The sequence below is a fragment of the Etheostoma cragini genome, chromosome 9, assembly GCF_013103735.1.
Source record: "Etheostoma cragini isolate CJK2018 chromosome 9, CSU_Ecrag_1.0, whole genome shotgun sequence".
NCBI lineage: Eukaryota > Metazoa > Chordata > Actinopteri > Perciformes > Percidae > Etheostoma > Etheostoma cragini.
Window position 1 is genome coordinate 7,679,709 of NC_048415.1, and position 18,546 is coordinate 7,698,254.

Here is an 18,546-nt window from a genome sequence, read left to right on the forward strand (position 1 = left end):
TCTCTACTCTTTCATGTCTTCAACGGTCCAGTCAAAAATGAAGTCCGGAAATGCCTCAAAAAATCAAGTTTAGTTCAGTTATTGTTATCAATCTTTAATGATTTGTCTATATATCTAATTGTTAGGTTGATAGTGCCCAGGTGCAGGATTCAGGCAGGTATTCCTGTGAAGCCACCAATGTTGCTGGCAAGACGGAGAAGAACTACAACCTCAATGTCTGGGGTGAGTTTATCTTAAAGGTCCCATGCCATTAAAAATGTCACTTTATGAGGTTTTATGATTAGTGTAACCCGAGCCCTGGGTATTCTGCTCTGCCTTTGAGAAAATGAAAGCTCAGATGGACCGATCTGGAATCTTGTCCCTTATGAGGTCATAAGAAGCAAGGTTACCTCCCCTTTCTCTGGTTTGCCCGCCCAGAGAATTTGGCCCACCCATGAGAGAGAGACATCAAGGCTTTCAAACTAGCAAAAGGGGCAATTGATCAAGTTTACACCCCAGCCTTCCCCATATCTCCTCCTTAAAAGCTACAGACACAGAAATGGCACATCCTAGTAAAGCTCATTGTGGGACTGGCTGAATTTGGGGAAAGAGACTTCAGATATTTTATTAGGGGACCACTAAGGTCTATGTAAAAGCATCCAAAGAGCACCATGTCATGGGACCTTTAATTGGTTCTATTTTTCTGTTATTCTGTCCACAAGAATATGTTTGTGTTTGCTAAGGTGTTGATTCTGACTAAAGTAAAACATTCAAGTTGTTAAATTAGTATGCAGAGCACTAATGAAGCTGAACCCACTATGGAAGACTGCATGGGCCTGGTACCATACTGTAGATAGCTGTGAACTGACCTGAAGCCTGTTTTATGATAGCAGCAATGGCTGGGCATAATTTTGGTTTAAGTCCCTACATCCACTGTTCTAGGTGTAGGTTCAACAGTTGATGTTTTCTTATATTCAGTGTTTATATTAAAAATAAAAACCCCAATATACAAACATTTTCTAGTTACCAATTTACATTGCACTAACTTTTAACCAGCACCAGCATGTAACTTGAATAAGACATGAGCGCCTCCTTTTGGTGTCCTGTCATTATTACAGTTTCTCCCAGTATCCGCGACTCAGAGGAGGTGTCTCCTCTAATTGTAATTGAAGGAAGTCTCATCACTCTGGTGTGTGAATCCAGTGGCATACCACCCCCCAGCCTTACCTGGAGGAAGGACGGTTAGTGTGTGTTTGTTTGTAGAGACCCAAAGAAACATATATGGACAGTACATGATGCACTGAATACTGTGTGATTGACATGTTTGAACACCGTATCTAACCTTTTGTGTAAACCAGGTTCTGAGCTCAAGTCGGACCAACGGCTCAGGGTTTTGTCAGGAGGTCGCCAGCTGCAGATCTCCAGCGCTGAGATGACAGACACAGGCTCCTACATCTGCATGGCCTCCAGTGAAGCCGGTACCATTTCCAAGGAGTACAGCCTCCAGGTTTATGGTATGTGTGTCACCAAATGTGTGACATTGAGTGATCAAAGACATTCTGTCATTGTTTTGCCTTTTATGGAGATTACACTGTCAGAAAAGTCTTATCAGTTAGAGGGTGGTAAAATCACTAAAACCTGCTTTGAATAAACAAGGTAAAATAATATATGAAAACTTACATTTTTTCTAGTATTTTTATAGCATGATTTAAACTGAAGGGATGTCAAAACAAATTACACATTTATAAAGCCATGTTTGTATTATCTTTACAATTAATAAAACACAATTAAGATAACTGGATCTGCTGTGGTTGACCATTTGACAGAAAGGTGTATATTTATGCAACAAATGGTTATAGATATAGAGCGTGTCTACCAACTCACTTGCTTTTCTCACTTCAGTCCGCCCTTCCATTAGACGCAGTGAGGGCGACACCAATGACGTTGCTGTGACAAAAGGAGGCGATGTGACCCTTCAGTGTGCTGCAGAAGGCGTGCCACGACCAGCGGTAACATGGCTTAAAGATGGGCGGCCTATCACTGGGGAGCACGGTGCCAAGGTCCTGAACGAGGGAAGGCTGCTGCAGATTAAAGATGCTAAGGTGTCAGACACGGGACGCTACACCTGTTTTGCTGTCAATGTGGCGGGACAGGCTGACAGCAGGCATGATATCAGTGTACATGGTATGACTTATCAAATATTATTATTAAGTTGCTGTTTTTTTTTAACATTTTTTGTTCTTCAGTTTGGAGAGTTACAGTCCACCTCAAGGTCTTAAATTGTCTTTCTATCCCTTCCCCTCATTCCCTCTCCTCTTGTTCAGTCCCACCTAGTATAATTGGTCAGGTACATTTGCCAGAAAATGTGAGTGTTGTAGTGAAGAACCCAGTTGCTTTGAATTGCGAGTCATCTGGCATCCCTCTTCCTGCCATCTCCTGGCTGAAGGATGGTTGGCCAATCAAAGCTTCGAGTGCAGTCCGTATCCTCTCGGGTGAGTTCCTTTTTTGACTTTCTGGACTTGATAACAAGTTGCAGAACTCAAAAAATATGCAGTATTTCAAATATAATTGTTTTAAGATTTTCTTCTCTGTGTTATGTATCATGTCATATATCTTCATAGATCTATACCATTCTTTCTTAGTTTAGTGTCCTATTCATTAAGGAACTGACTCAAGTAGTGCAAGCTACCAAGAATATGAATGATAGTCTGAATTTTCAACAGAGTAACTCTAACTATTTTGCTTCCTAGCTGGGTTTCAGAGGCCAACCAGTTGCAATACATCATCAGTAATAAGATGTAATGGGATCATTGCAACTGGGGCCAAACTCAACAGACAGAGATTGGAGTGAAAACTGTGAAAAAGGAACAATTGCTTTGAATTGTGTTTTTAAACATTTAACAAGATGTATTGGGTGCTTCCAAATTAAACCATTTCAGTTTCAATTAAATTCAATTTATTTATATAGCGCTAAATCACAACAGTAGTTATCTAATTGCGCTTTTCATACAAGAGCAGGTCTAGACCGTATTCTGTGATGTTATTTACAGAAACCCAACAATTCCCACCAAGAGCAAGCACTAGGCGACAGAGTGCATTAGCGCATGTCCAAAGATAACGCCAAAATTCCAAGGTTTTAACATCCTGAAGGCACGTTTGAAGTTTAGCTAACTGATTAGTGTAATCCGGCTTGATTGATAGATATAATTGAGTATTGTTTGCTTAACAATGAAAGTTTATGGAGTGTTTCCTAATAATATTGCCTAAAGGAAGCATATATAAAGTAAACATGATTGGACCGAGCACCGATCCTTGTGGGACTCCTTTACTAACTTTGGCCTGCATGGAGGATTCATCATTAACATGTAAAATCTGAGATCGATCTGATAAATAGGACTTAAACCAGCTTAGAGCAGTTCCTTTATTGCCAATTAAATGTTCCAGTCTCTGTAATAGGATATGATGGTCAATGGTATCAAATGCAGCACTAAGATCTAATAACACCAGTACAGATCTAATAACACCAGTACAGATATAAGTCCTTTGTCTGGTGCAATTAGGAGGTCATTAGTAATTTTCAGAAGTGCTGTCTCTGTGCTATGATGAACTCTAAATCCTGAATGAAAATCCTCAAATAAGCTGTTGCTATGCAGAAAGTCACACAGCTGTTTGACGACTGCTTTCTCAAGAATCTTAGAGAGAAATGGAAGGTAAGATATAGGTCTATAGTTGGCTAAAACATCTGGCTCAAGGTTGGGCTTTTTCAGAAGAGGTTTAATTACAGCTACTTTAAAGTACTGTGATAAATAGCTTGTTAATAAAGACAGTTTGGTTATATCTAGTAGAGAATTGTTGACTAAGGGTAAAACTTCTTTCAGTAGTCTAGTCAGTATGGGGTCTAAGAGGCAGGTTGATGGTTTAGATGAAGAAATAATAGAATTAAATTGATAAAGATTGAGTGAAGCAAAGCAGTCTAAACATATATCTGATTTTACAGCTGTTTCCAAGGTTCCTGAGTTTAGAGATAAATCAGTGCCAGTTTAAGGCAGGTCTTGATGAATTTTGTTCCTAATAGTTATAATTTTATCACAAGAAGCTCAAAAATTTAAATAACACGCTTATACAGAATAATCTATACCATTCTCTGCCAAGTTCACTTTTTTTTTTTGACTTCATGATTTTGTGCATAAACTCAGGATAATGGATTATTTTTGGATTATTTTTTGGAACCAATCAAATGTCATTTTTTGTTGTCATGGAGATTAATTCAGTGCACTGTAGAGTTCACATTGTGTCAATGTTTTTCACTTGTTTTCTTAAGAGATTCTCATGAACCCTGTTAAGACAAAGAGAGATGCAATTAGTTTTAAATCTCCATAAAGTGGTTTGTAAATGTTTTAACAGCTGTGTGCCTCAGAGTCTAAATTCCTTCTGTCAGTCGATTCCACTTTTCAAAGAGGGGTGATTTACTTTCAACAGGCTTTAAAATGTTGTTTACACATCCATTGGGTGTTTTACCTATGTGAAAAAGGTTAGATTTATGCTGACATAGCTTTTGAAAACATTCCATGATGACAATAAATATATGATTATATTTGGCCCGTTAAATCTCTAGGGGGCCGGAGCCTGCGTCTAATGCATGCTGCAGTTGAGGATGCTGGGAGGTACACCTGTATTGTGTCTAACAGCGCTGGAGAGGAAAGGAAGAATTTCGACCTCGACATCCTCGGTAAAGATATTAGAAACCTGTTTTAGTATTTTGTTAGATTGCATCATGTTGAAAAAAAATGTCTTCAACTTCTGTGAAGAGATTAAAATACTTTTTAAAAGTCTGTTTACATTTATTGTATGGTGGATTGTTCGATTTCATTTGAAATCAATGAAGAGATGTGATGAGCATGTATTTCATTGTGAATGAATGGGGAGACAGTGAGAACCATGTCATTGATTTTCAGTCTAATTTGACAGTTCCGCCAAGCATTGTGGACGAGGGAACTGTGGTGGATACTAAAGTTAAAGAACAACACAACATCACTCTCATTTGTGAAGCGTCAGGTAATTGACATAATCAATACATATCTGCATTGAAATCTAAAGCACATGATCTTCTAATGTAAATGATCTTGATCAACCCTTAGTGTAAATTACTACTACTAAATGACAATTAAAGATACATTAATTTCTAACCTCACATAATCATTTTCCAGGTAACCCTGTACCAGAGATTAAATGGCTGAAGGATGGACAGCTCTTGTTGCCCGACAGACGTCACCAAGTTTTGTCTCATGGTCGTTTCCTCCAAATCTCCTGGGCCCAGGTTGCAGACACCGGCAGGTACAGCTGCCAAGCATCCAACAGTGCAGGGGATCGCAGTCGGCACTTCAACCTCAATGTCCTTGGTACAAACACATCTCTTCAATAATTTCTAAAATGAATCAGAGAATTTGAGATGTATTTAAGAAATGTTCTAGATTTAATTTATTTCCTCTTTATTCCTTTTTTTGCCAGTTTCTCCCACCATTGCTGGGTCAGGTCCTGACGGTTCTTCAGAAGAGGTTACAGTAACTCTAAGCAGCCCCACCTCTCTGGTGTGTGAAGTCCAGTCCTACCCTCCTGCTCTCATCACCTGGCTCAAAGACAGCACTCCGTTTGAGTCCAGTCGCAATGTTCGAGTCCTTTCAGGTTTCAAATCACACACACATAACAATAGATTCAATTTAATTAAAATACAGTAGTATAGAACATCTTTTGTCATTCTTCACCCATGTTTTTACAGGTGGGCGGACCCTGCAGATTCTCAATGCTAAAGAAGAGAATGCTGGGAGATATACCTGTGTGGCCACTAATGAGGCTGGAGAGAGACTGAAGCACTATGAGGTCAAGGTTTATGGTGAGATTCCTGCATCTTCGAAAACATGCTGTATATTTCTTTACAAGAAAGGAAAAGCAGAGTACAGTGTAAAGCTTAATTTAACTTGTAGCTTTCGATAAAGTAAATTAGTAAATTATTGATGTTGGATGAAGGATGATCGTATAAACATACCTATATAAATTTGTCAATGTAATCTAAAACATGTTTCTTGACTGCAGTCCCCCCTCAGATTAATAAGAATGATATCCCAGGGGAAGGACTGGCCCCAAAAGAGGTTAAGATCAAAGTAAACAGCACATTGACCATGGAGTGTTCAGCTCAGGCGTTTCCTACCCCAGCACTGCAGTGGTACAAGGACGGAAAGGTATCAATCTACTTTGATACCAAGGGAGATTACAGCAGTAAAAAAGAAATAACTTGTAAAAGCTAGAACTTCTTTTTTTCTCCACAGATCCTGCGGGCAGATGACCATGTGTCCATAACAGCCAACGGTCAAATTGTACAGATCAAGCATGCTCAGGTGTCAGACACTGGCCGCTACACCTGCGTAGCCACTAATATAGCTGGAGAGGATGAGAAGGACTTTGATGTAAATATACAAGGTGAACTGGGTTGACTGATGCTGATGCGTTAACTGAGACTATTTGTGCATTATATGGGCTCAAAGAGTATTCTCAAGCAGTGACTTTTTATTGTTTTACTTTAAACTGCACATTGAAAATTGTTAATAACTGAAAAAAATATTTGTAACATTAATACCATTCATTTTGAAGTCAACATCCTTTGAAAAAAATGCGGAGCCATAGCCTTGATTGTGTTTCCAACCACACTGTGAAATAAAGTTTCCAAAAATGCTCAAAGAAGAGTTTAAACATGTTTACTCTTTGTCTTTTTCCCTTTTCAGTACCACCTCATTTCAAAAGGCCTGGTGGAGTTGGTGATACCACGTCTTCCCCAGGCTTAGGAGGGGATGTTCGAGATGTGATTCTTAACAATCCCATTTCTCTGTACTGTGAGACCAATGCTGTCCCCCCTCCAACACTCACCTGGTTCAAAGATGGACATCTGCTGACCTCCAATGACAAAGTTCTGATTTTGCCAGGTGAGTTGACAAATAAAACAGAGCGAAAGAGAAGGAGCAAGACAGAGAATGAGTTCATACTAACATTTGACAGTGTTATTCTCAGGTGGGCGAGTGTTACAGATTCCCAGATCCCAGGCGGAAAACACAGGGAGGTACACGTGTGTCGCTGTCAACGAAGCAGGAGAAGACTCCATTCAGTATGATGTTAGAGTGTTATGTGAGTAAAAACACTTTTCTTTGTGGTAGAAGTATCAGTCAGTTTAACAGAGCTAGGGGAAAAGTATTTTCACATAGAACAGTTTGTCATTGAGAATTTCTGTCCTGCACCAGTGCCCCCAACCATACGGAGAACAGACAGCGATTTGCCTGATGAGGTCACAGTGTTAGTCAACAAAACTACGCAACTGGAGTGTGACGTGGATGGAAACCCCGCCCCCAAGATTACCTGGTTTAAGGACAGCCAGCAAGTCAGCTCTGATGGGCCACATAGCATCCTATCTAATGGGCGAACACTTCAGGTAACAACCAGAAAGGATAAGTTATTTACACGTTTAATGCCATAGCCCATTTTTATTTTATTAAACAACTTAAACTTAAAGTTTCTCTAATATACCAATTGCCAATAAAATCCACAGAAAATAGAAACCCTTGTAAAATGCAATGCTGTCCATGCAATAAATTCTAAATTTATTAACAAGTTTCTAAGGTCCAGATAAATGAAACACACATTGGGAATATCTGTCCCATTAAAAAGAAATATAATATGGTATATTCTGTCAATGTATAGTAGATTCAGCTCTTACTATTTTTCTCTCATGTTCAGGTGTTGACTGCTCAGGTATCTGACACAGGGCGCTATGTGTGTGTGGCTGACAATGTGGCTGGAAGTGCAGAAAAATCTTTTAACCTTAATGTCCATGGTGAGTCACATGTAAAATGGAAAAACACATTTACATTCAAAACTGTCTTATTTTATCAATTTGTAAAAAGATAATGTTGAAAATACAACATTTCACTTAAACTTAACCGTTGGGAAAAAAATGGAAAAGGTTATGAAGGATTAAAAGCAAACTTGCTATACTGAATGTTTTGTTTTCCCTCTCAGTACCTCCCACCATTATCGGCCTGAGTCCTGAGACTGTGACTGCGGTGGTGAACAACTTTGTGTCTCTCTCTTGTGAAGCTACTGGTTTCCCTCCTCCCACCTTGAGCTGGCTAAATGACAGGGGCCCCATTCAGGCCAACACCAATGCACTCATTATGCCAGGTACTGCAAATTTGGGTCACATGTAATAGAACGAACATTGAGCATTGGGTTACAACAGAAGCTACTTTGCTTTAAAAGAATAATTATAAAATCTGGTCATGAGCCTACCAGAAAAATGATCAACAAGCGTAGATTCTGAAAGTGTCTGTGTGTCCATTTGTGCCTTCAGGTGGTCGTACGCTACAGATTCTAAAAGCAAAAGTATCTGATGGAGGAAAGTACAGATGTGTGGCCATGAACGCTGCAGGAGAGGCTTACAAACATTTTTATCTCACCGTATTTGGTTAGTCTACTTTCACACTTTGTGTACTGTACACTGAGCGACTTACTTTGCATCATAAACTTACTTTAAATATTTTCTTCTGTCTTCGGCCTCTCAGTTCCTCCAAGTATCCGGGACAGTAGTGGGAACTCTCCTGTTGTGGTGAATGTGCTCGTTGGGAAATCCGTAACTCTGGAGTGTGAGTCCAACGCTGTACCTCCTCCCACCATCACCTGGTACAAGAACGGCAGGGTGGTGACAGAATCAGCAAACCTGCGCATCCTTGCAGAGGGACAGATGCTTGAGATCCAAAGCTCAGAAGTAAAAGATGAATGGATGCCATGTTGTCTGTTTTGTTTCTTTTTATTGATAGCTGTAGTTTTTTTAATGTTTTTTGTTGTTGTCATTTTTTTACAACTTCCTTATATGTCACCTCTTTTCTCCAGGTATCTGATACTGGACAATATGTTTGCAAAGCCACTAATGTTGCTGGACAAGTGGACAAGAACTTCCACTTGAATATCCATGGTAGTGGTCATTATAGATATTCATTTATTCAAAATGTGAACATTCATAAAAACACATCATGTTTTCCAAACAATGCTTACAATACTTGCAACATAATGTTGAAGAATAATCTTTGTCTCTTTCTCTCGTCAGTACCTCCAAGTATTCATGGCCCAGCAGAGGAGAGTGTTGAGGAAACCATTAGTAACCCAGTCACTTTTGCCTGTGATGCTTCTGGCATCCCTCCTCCAAGCCTCACTTGGTTGAAGAATGGACGACCCATAGGTACGCCTACATTTCGATTTATTGAGCTGCAAAGAAACAGTTTTCAAATTTGTTAATGTCCTCCTGGACATTAGGGTTATTTATTTTTCATCTGTATCTTACATCTAAATCAATGTATCTGTTGTTTCAACAAATTTTACACAGGAAAAAAAGTAAAAGTGTAAAGGGGAACATTACATAACTAGGTACAGTAGCTTTGTCATTATCATTTCCCTTATACCAAACAAATGAGCCTGATATTTCTGTAGAGAACTCAGAGTCTCTGGAGATGCACATCTTCTCAGGAGGAAGCAAGGTGCAGATTGCACGGTCACAGCTTTCTGACAGCGGTTCTTACACGTGTGTGGCTTCCAACGTGGAGGGCAAGGCACGCAAGAGCTACCACCTCACCATAAAGGGTACATGCGCATGCATAGCCTCAGTCATTATAATAATAATTATAACCCTTCTCTAGAGATCTTTTTAAAATTAAAGGAATGCAAAGCTTGTTTGTTTCCATAGAAGCCCCATAGAATATTATTACAACATAGTTTTGTCAGGCCGTAACCTGTCAAGCTTGTTAAGGTTATAGGTTATCATAAATAAATGTACTGTATTTACAATTTCATGATTTCTCATGGTATTCATAGGATTGCACTAAGACCACTTATTCTTTCTTAGTCCCTCCCAGTATCTCTGGATCGGAGCTGCCCAGTGAAATGGGAGTTCTGCTAAATGAAACCATCCAGCTGATTTGTCGAGCCCAGGGAACTCCAACTCCAACCATCCAGTGGTTGAAGGATGGGGAAGTAATCAACAATACAAGGATCGAGGGGCTAAGGTAATGCTTGCCACACAAAAGAATAACAAAATAGAAGATAAATGGAGATTTCACAGTACACCACTCCAGTGATAAATGATGTTATAATGATTATAATGATGATAATGATGATGTAATGCTGCCTTTCTGTTTAGGATCAGTCCAGATGGCAGCACACTCACTGTGACTGGAGCACGCACCCCTGATAGTGGCAAGTACACTTGTGTGGCCTCCAACACTGCAGGAGACGAGGACAGGATATTCAATCTGAATGTGTATGGTGGGTTTATTTCATTTTACTACATGTAAAGTCCAGTACAAACAGTCTGAGTCACTATTGTCTTTGATGATGACATGACAGGTTTGTTTTCATGTCACTGACCCAGCTTCCCATTTTACTTTTCCAGTGCCTCCTGTGATAGACGGCAACAGAGAGACAGTTGAGCACCTGACCGCAGTTCTGGACAGTTCTGTCAACATTGATTGTGTTGCTGCAGGCTCTCCTCCGCCACAGCTCAACTGGCTGAGAAATGGCCTGCCTCTGCCAGTGTCCTCCCACATACGGCTTCTTTCTGCTGGGCAGGTGCTCCGGTAGGTCAGTGGACAGGGCTCAAGAAGAATATGTTACACACGATGCTGCATCAAGAACAATTCCTTGTGCATCTTGTGTATAGGAAAATGCTGGTCGGCATATATTGCAAAACATTGTGTGAGATGTAGGTGTAATTCTTTATCTGTGTTTTGCAATTTTGTGTTTTGTATTTTCCTACTATTAAATCAGTATGGAAATTCACCCTGCATAAAACAATTTCACTGTAATGGGTTGCATTAGAAAGTGATTCATGGTTTATTATAAGCTGTTTCAAATATTTCGCTGTTCTACTAACAATAAAAGGGTTAAAAACAATGGTTTGTTGGTTCTTTTACCCGTAGTTAAAATGTAACGTGATACTTATATGTTGTACCTTTTGCATTTGTCAGGATTACACGAACTCAGGTGTCCGACAGTGGCACCTATACCTGCGTTGCATCAAACAGAGCAGGAGTGGACAACAGACATTATAACCTACATGTGCATGGTGAGTCTGAAAACATTACTTGCTTCTAAAATCTGAGGAATACATCAAAGCAATAAATAATAATCATTTGTGTTTTTTATTACTCTCCTCAGTTCCACCCGGTCTGGATGGGGCAGGGACCACAGAGGATGTGACTGTAGTCAGAGGAAACTTGGCTTCTTTGCTGTGTAATGCTAATGGGTCCCCGATGCCCACTGTGTCCTGGCTTAAAGAAGGGGTAACTCTAATTCCTGACCAACACCTCAAATTACTCAACCTGAATACCACTTTGCAAATCTTCCAGACCCAGGTCAATGATACAGGACGCTACACCTGTGTGGCTAACAACACCGCGGGTCAAGCAAGCCGCCACATTAACCTGAAAGTGCTAGGTGAGTAAAAGCCTATTATAGCTCTTATTTTCCAGCTTCTGCTTTTGATTCATGGATGAGAAAATAAATATAATTTGCTTTACGTTTTCTTATTCAGACCCTCCACTCATCAAGGGCTCTGGTGTAACAGCAGAAGTATCTGTTGTGATTAATAATGTACTAGAGCTTCATTGTGAGGCCTCAGGTATACCCACACCCTCTCTGACCTGGCTGAAGGATGGACGTCCGCTCCCACAGACAGACAGTCTGCGTCTCCTCCGGGGAGGAGAAGTGCTTCGTGTGGCCTCGGCACAGGTCAGTGACCAGGGATTGTAACAGTGAAATCTAACATGTTTCTCTAAAATTTAAAATCATACTTTTTTTACATAGTGTACATAATAACATAATTGTGGCGATTATATTTGTCTATTGAGTCTTTTTCCACACTTTGTTTATACTTTTTTTTAAACTTTTACTCAGTTGGAGGACATAGGCAGATACAGCTGCTTAGCCCACAGTCCAGCAGGAGATGATGACAAGGAGTTCCTAGTTCGAGTACATGGTGGGTAACACAGATTTGAAATACACATTGCAGTGTGTGTGTATGTGTGTGTATGTGTATTTACATAACGTGGGAAAGATCTATGGCTTGAGGGTAATTCAATTCAGTCAATCTGTATTTAGTTAATAAACAAATTTTACTCATATTCTTTTTTCATACTATCCATACTGGTCTAGACAATTAATAAATAATAAGGTGAGATGTGATTGGGCTATAAAAATCAATCTCAGCCTTGGTCTCTTTCTGGTTTTTCGGTAACAGTTCCCCCTAACATTGCGGGGGAGAGCACACCTCAGGACGTGTCAGTGCTGCAGAACAGACAGGTGACTCTGGAGTGCAAGTCTGATGCCGTTCCACCTCCAACTCTGACCTGGCTCAAAGATGGGCAACCATTGCAGGTCAGAAATCAAACAAAGAACTGTCCACAAAATGCTATGAATTCTTCTGAAATGTATTTACAAATTACTTTTTACGTTTGTGTAGGCCTCTGCCCGTGTGCGTATTCTGTCCAGTGGCCGTTTCTTACAGATCAACATGGCTGAGCTCAGCGACAAAGCTCAGTATACTTGTGTGGCCAGCAACATAGCTGGCAAGACCACGCGACAATTTAACCTGGCTGTCAATGGTACAGTTACATCTTTTATCTACAACTAATGTAAATATAGAGATACTGTACTGTATATCCTTTCTTTTAGAGCTGAACAATTCCGTCTGTAATTAGGGATAGAGCTAAATTCATTACCCAGCTACAAATGATTAACAAATATGTATGTGTTACCTGTCCCCTCAGTGGCCCCAATTATTAAGGAAGGCTCCCAGACAGTGTCAGTGCACATCCACAAGCCAGCAGTGCTTGAGTGTGTTGTAAGTGGAGTGCCACCGCCTCGTGTAACCTGGAGGAAGCATGGTGCAATATTGGCAGGAAACAACCAAAGGCAAATTAACGTCATATAACAATGATGTGTTTTGTATTGTATTGTCATTATCATCCAACAATTGCATATGCAGTTCTATGTGATTAATATCATGTATTAATGGTGACCAGGATATTAAATCTAGAAAGTAGATTTTAATATTTTAGCACAACTCAATTATGGGCATTTCCTCTGTGCTGTACCTTACCCAGTTTGTAAAATTGTGTGCAGGTACACATTTGCAGAGGATGGGTCATTACACATCCACTCTGCTCAGGTGACTGACACTGGACGTTACCTGTGTTTGGCAACTAATCAGGCTGGGACACAACACAAGAGAATGGATCTGCAAGTATATGGTAGGTGGCGAATATGTGCATATAAAACACATGAATACTTTTAAACTGTCTCAATCACCCGCAAAAACAGTCATCCAATAATTTTATGATCCTTGATTCTCATCTTTCAGTGTCTCCCTCTATTGCTGAAAGCCACACTAATGTGACGGTTACAGTCAACGTTCAGACCACCCTGTCTTGCGAGGCCACCGGCATACCTAAACCCACCGTCAGCTGGATGAAAAACGGTTGTGTCATCAATACTGACCAGAACGAGAATATGTACAGGTTGATCCAGGTTTTCTCCCTCTCTGTTTTCTAATTCAAGACTATAAAATCACAAAACACAAAACTGGAATTTAAGACCACATTAATTAACAGCTTTATTGCTTTAGTGTTTCATTGTAAGATTCACAGTTTTAAAATATATACCATATATCTCATTGATTTTGCCAATTTTAAAGAGTGGACATCAAAGTGAAACTACTCTTCAATCCTAATTTTTTTGATATTTCCAGATTACTATCATCAGGCTCCCTTGTAGTTATAGCGCCAACAGTAGAGGATACAGGAGTTTATGAATGTGCAGTCTCTAATGAGGCAGGGGAAGACTCCAGATTCATCAACCTCACTGTCCACGGTGAGTAACACAGCATTTGTTTACAAATTGATCATTCTTTTTACGCTATGTTCATTGATGTTGTGACATTATTTGATTACATTTTTTGTTTTTTATTGTTCTTAAATTTCATATCTAATGTCCCTGTAGTTCCTCCATCAATAGCAGATGAACCCACAGAGCTCATTGTAACCAGACTGTCCCCGGTGGTCATTGCCTGCACTGCATCTGGCGTCCCAGTGCCCACAATCCACTGGAGCAAAAATGGCATGAAGCTTCCAAAAGAGGGACAGGGCTACAGCATCCTGCCCACAGGTTAGAATCATAATTAATGTGAATAGTACAACACATTTATTTGTTAGAACTTTTCAAACGACCACCCACAATTCTTGATAGCAATAATTGCTAGCAAAATATGTTGCCACATATGAAATATAGGTACATCACATACCTATTTATTAGTATTAATAATGTTTCTATTCAGTTAATTCCTCAACTGGTCTCAAGAGATACTTACTGCTGTGATTCATTTAATACAGCAGTTAAGATTATGCTAAGTGATTTTCAGGTTACTTTACTAGCATTATTAATTATGTTGATTGGGTGTCTGTGCTCAGGTCCAGTCGAGATCGTCTCAGCTGAGCTCAGCCATGCAGGACGCTACTCGTGCACGGCCAGGAATGCTGCAGGCTCCAACCATCGCCATGTGCAGCTCACAGTGCAGGGTAAAAAAATCCTAAGAAACAATATATCAAGAGACACACTACTGTTAGGGACTGTCTAAAGTACAAAAAGCCCAAAAATATGCATTGTTTAGAACTTAACTGCATGTGATACTAAATAATACAATGTATGCATTTTGCATTAGGCTAAGACTATACATGCTTTTACTTCATTTTTTACCATCCCTCTCCTCAGAGCTCCCGATTATCCAGTCTCATCCCACCGCCCTGGATGTGATCCTCAATAACCCCATAATTCTGCCCTGCAGGGCCACAGGCTTGCCCAGACCCACTATATCCTGGCAGAAGGAGGGCATCAATATACCCACCACAGGTAATTAATTCTGTCTACGTTTATGTGTCAATAATCATGAGTTATCAGTCATAACATCATGTCTCTTGCTTTATGCCAGATGGAAGTTTCACAGTGCTGCCTAATGGAAGTCTGCAGATCACTAAGGCCTCTGTGTCGGATTCTGGGACATACATATGTGTGGCTCAAAACCCTGCAGGCACTGCGCTGGGCAAGACCAAACTCAGAGTACAAGGTGAGGCACACACTCAAGTCAAAGTAACTTGACTAACAGATGTATTATGTAATTACTCAGCGGTTGTGCTTGTGGATGTAAGAAGAACACCTTCGAAAGCGTATACTGATAAAATACACCTGCATTAAATGAGACTTTTGAAAAAATAAAAACAGTATCCTGATACTGTAGGTAACAGTTGTCAATGTGTCTAACTAATGAATTTCGAACATGCACTCCCTTTAGGCATCAAAATCCATTTTAAGCAGCTTAATTGCTTATTTTGCTAATGTTGCGAGTACATTTAAATGTTTTGACTCCATATTGTTTTCCTATTTGCTGTGTCCTGCAGTTCCGCCAGTGATCAGCTCAGAGACTCAAAAGTACCTGGCACCTGTGGACTCCTCTGTGACGCTACACTGCCAAGCTGATGGTTCCCCACCCCCTTCTGTCACATGGTATAAAGACGGTCAGCCGCTGACTGAATCTGTACGCCAGCGGGTGCTCAGTTCAGGATCCCTGCAGATCTCCTTCATCCAGCCAAGCAATACTGGACGATACACTTGCACTGCTGCCAATGCAGCGGGCACTGTCAGCGCTGTGATGAGCCTCACAGTACAGAGTGAGTTTCAGTCAATACAGTATTTTAAACTGTATCACTTAACACCACACACTATGTTTCTATAATAATAATTTAAAACCACAATACACATAAAACCTAAAGTTCCATTTCTCTCTGAAAAGATGATGTTGCTACTTGGCCTACCAAGTGCACTTTGTCTTTGTGTGAATTTGTTTGCACTCCCTTTACTAAAAAAAATCAGTAAAGGGAGTTAACACTTCACTAGGTACACCATCTATGATTGCAAGGAAGTTTTTGTTCAGCATTTTACTGATCTTAAATTAGCATTCCAGCTAATTTGTCCCAAAATGTAAAATGTAGTGTACAGCGCATTAGGGGCTGCTAATCCCCTCTGTAATTGTATATTTTATTCATTCAATTCAATTTTATTTATAGTATCAATTCATAACAAGAGTTATCTTGAGACACTTTACAGGTAGAGTAGGTCTAGACCTCACTCCAGAATTTACAAGGACCCAACAGTTCTAGTAGTTTCCTCCGGGGCAAGCAACACTGCGACAATGGTGAAGAAAAACTGCCTTTTAGGCAGAAACCTCGGAAAGCACCCAGGCTCTTGGTAGTCGGTGTCTGACGACCGGTTGGGGTTAGAATGAAGAGTGGCAATAACAGTCACAAAAAATAGTAGTTTGTAGTAGTTCTTTGTAGTAGTTCATGGCATAGCAGGGCACTGTGCGGCATTACAAGATACAGGAGGACGTAGCAGGGCATCGCAGAGCGTAGCAGGATGTAACAGGCACTGCAGAGCGTAGCAGGACATAGCAGGGCACCGCAGAGCGTAGCAGGATTTAACTGGGCATTGCAGAACATGTAGCGGGATCATGGCGACAGCTGCTACCATGATTTTGGAGCCTCCCTGATCCAAGGAAACATGCTGGGCAAAAACGAATATAAGGACTCCGGGGAATGACTCCCCAGAGCTAGGTTAGTGACAAGCATTTCTGGGACATGGATGCACACAAATGGAAAGATAGAAAGATAGATAGATAGAGGAGAGAGGAGCTCAGTGTGTCAAAGGAAGTCCCCCAGCTATCTAAAACTATTACAGCATAACTAAGAGAGACAGGGAAAGGAGAGGAGCCTGGTCAGGCTAGAACTCTCCCCAACCAGATTTTATTTTATAAAACCATAACTAGACTAATCTTTTTTTTTAAATTGATAATGACTTCCTTTGCAGTCCCACCTTCCATTCGTGGTGGAGAGCTGGAAGTAGCAGTGGTGGAAAACAGTCAGGCTCAGCTGGTGTGTGTGGCGGAGGGGGTCCCTCAGCCCAGCATGTCCTGGGAGAAGGACGGTAATCCTCTCAGTGAAAGCACAGGGGAGTACACAATCCTGCCCTCTGGAGAGCTGATTATAGACATTGCCCAGGTAAGGGAAACATGGGGAAAACAACATCTCATCTTTCTGTTTGTTAATGTCTGTAGATTGCTGGAACGTTAAACTGGCTTGTTTTAAATTTAGCCTACAGTAGGTGGCTTAACTGGCTTGTCTTGCCTCAAAAAGATGCATTTAAAGACTTTCGAAATACTCCCACTCTCCTCATCTCCCCTCCTTCTGTACCAGCCTGACGATGCTGGAAGTTATACTTGTGTTGCCACAAATGCAGTCGGACAGGACAGTCGGACAACAACCCTGTCTGTTCATACTCACCCCCTCTTCACTGAGCTACTCGGAGATGTGGCCCTCAACAAGGGAGAGCGCCTCGTACTGGCTTGTGGAGTCAGTGGCATCCCCCCACCTAGAATCACATGGGCCTTCAACAACAACATCATCCCAGGTATATAGCAAGGTGCCCTTTGATTAGGAACATGTTTTGAACCTTATACACCCCCCACCCCCCCCGCCCAATTATGTGGCTGTATGTGATATATTAGATTAGAGACTTGTTTATTGTGTTTTTCTCTTATTGTTTTTTACTGCCTTCGGTTAATGTTTTAGTTCACTATAACCACATGAACGGCCACACTGAGCTGGTGATAGAGAGAGTGACCAAAGACGACTCTGGCACCTACACCTGTGTGGCAGAAAACAACGTAGGAACCATCAAGTCACTGGGCTTTGTCTATGTCAAAGGTAAAAGAACACTGCCACGAAACTATTTCACTCAGCTTCCTTTTACTGATGTCCCCATATTTAGCATTTATAAGCGGTGTATAAACATTTATTAAACGGTTTATAACACATTTAATGTAGTAAGCAGATTTATGCAATGTAATTGTTAACAAATATCTCCTTATGTGGGCACAAAGTGGATGCTGGTCTATGAACAGATAATGAATGACAGTTACAGATATTACAACTTAAAAAGGCCCTTATAGCTGCATACAACTGTGTTATAGTGTGTTTTAAGTCATTTATCAAATGTTTGTATGCTGTTTATAACTGCTAAGTAGGGACATTTAAAGTAAAAAGCTACCATGTGACTTACATCTCAACTCTAATCAAGTGATGTGTCCATGATGTCAACTTGTTCTGTCTGTCTCCAGAGCCTCCTATCATCGATGGAGACCTTCACTCTAACCGTATTGAACCCCTTGGTGGTAATGCCATCCTGAACTGTGAGGTCCGGGGAGACCCCCTGCCCACCATCCGTTGGAGCAAAAGTGGGATAAATATCCAGATCAATAACCGCATCCGTCTGCTGGACAACGGCTCTCTTGCCATCTATGGCACAGTGGTAGGAAAACACATGAGACTGAGACAACTTGTGTGTAATACTCTGTACATAATGTTGATAAAA

At 40.6% G+C, this 18,546-nt stretch overlaps 1 protein-coding gene across 2 annotated transcripts in view; it reads left to right on the plus strand.

Moving 5' to 3' along the window:
- The window catches only part of hmcn1 (hemicentin 1), an 80,457-nt gene that overhangs the window by 53,257 nt on the left and 8,654 nt on the right, over positions 1-18,546 (plus strand). For both annotated transcript variants that reach the window (XM_034882707.1, XM_034882706.1), the window contains exons 42-85: positions 126-222; positions 1,098-1,220; positions 1,338-1,493; positions 1,882-2,163; positions 2,304-2,471; positions 4,595-4,708; positions 4,948-5,034; positions 5,187-5,378; positions 5,488-5,661; positions 5,756-5,869; positions 6,070-6,215; positions 6,303-6,453; positions 6,756-6,953; positions 7,039-7,152; positions 7,266-7,453; positions 7,759-7,855; positions 8,041-8,202; positions 8,372-8,485; positions 8,583-8,785; positions 8,911-8,992; positions 9,125-9,256; positions 9,505-9,654; positions 9,917-10,076; positions 10,211-10,335; positions 10,463-10,646; positions 11,037-11,134; positions 11,227-11,505; positions 11,603-11,799; positions 11,965-12,046; positions 12,308-12,444; positions 12,530-12,671; positions 12,837-12,981; positions 13,192-13,319; positions 13,430-13,586; positions 13,817-13,938; positions 14,068-14,232; positions 14,535-14,642; positions 14,836-14,973; positions 15,053-15,187; positions 15,519-15,788; positions 16,984-17,174; positions 17,370-17,583; positions 17,745-17,879; positions 18,293-18,483. In XM_034882707.1, the coding sequence (XP_034738598.1) occupies positions 126-222; positions 1,098-1,220; positions 1,338-1,493; positions 1,882-2,163; positions 2,304-2,471; positions 4,595-4,708; positions 4,948-5,034; positions 5,187-5,378; positions 5,488-5,661; positions 5,756-5,869; positions 6,070-6,215; positions 6,303-6,453; positions 6,756-6,953; positions 7,039-7,152; positions 7,266-7,453; positions 7,759-7,855; positions 8,041-8,202; positions 8,372-8,485; positions 8,583-8,785; positions 8,911-8,992; positions 9,125-9,256; positions 9,505-9,654; positions 9,917-10,076; positions 10,211-10,335; positions 10,463-10,646; positions 11,037-11,134; positions 11,227-11,505; positions 11,603-11,799; positions 11,965-12,046; positions 12,308-12,444; positions 12,530-12,671; positions 12,837-12,981; positions 13,192-13,319; positions 13,430-13,586; positions 13,817-13,938; positions 14,068-14,232; positions 14,535-14,642; positions 14,836-14,973; positions 15,053-15,187; positions 15,519-15,788; positions 16,984-17,174; positions 17,370-17,583; positions 17,745-17,879; positions 18,293-18,483 (6,747 nt within the window). The remainder of the gene's footprint in view (positions 1-125; positions 223-1,097; positions 1,221-1,337; positions 1,494-1,881; positions 2,164-2,303; positions 2,472-4,594; positions 4,709-4,947; positions 5,035-5,186; positions 5,379-5,487; positions 5,662-5,755; positions 5,870-6,069; positions 6,216-6,302; positions 6,454-6,755; positions 6,954-7,038; positions 7,153-7,265; positions 7,454-7,758; positions 7,856-8,040; positions 8,203-8,371; positions 8,486-8,582; positions 8,786-8,910; positions 8,993-9,124; positions 9,257-9,504; positions 9,655-9,916; positions 10,077-10,210; positions 10,336-10,462; positions 10,647-11,036; positions 11,135-11,226; positions 11,506-11,602; positions 11,800-11,964; positions 12,047-12,307; positions 12,445-12,529; positions 12,672-12,836; positions 12,982-13,191; positions 13,320-13,429; positions 13,587-13,816; positions 13,939-14,067; positions 14,233-14,534; positions 14,643-14,835; positions 14,974-15,052; positions 15,188-15,518; positions 15,789-16,983; positions 17,175-17,369; positions 17,584-17,744; positions 17,880-18,292; positions 18,484-18,546) is intronic.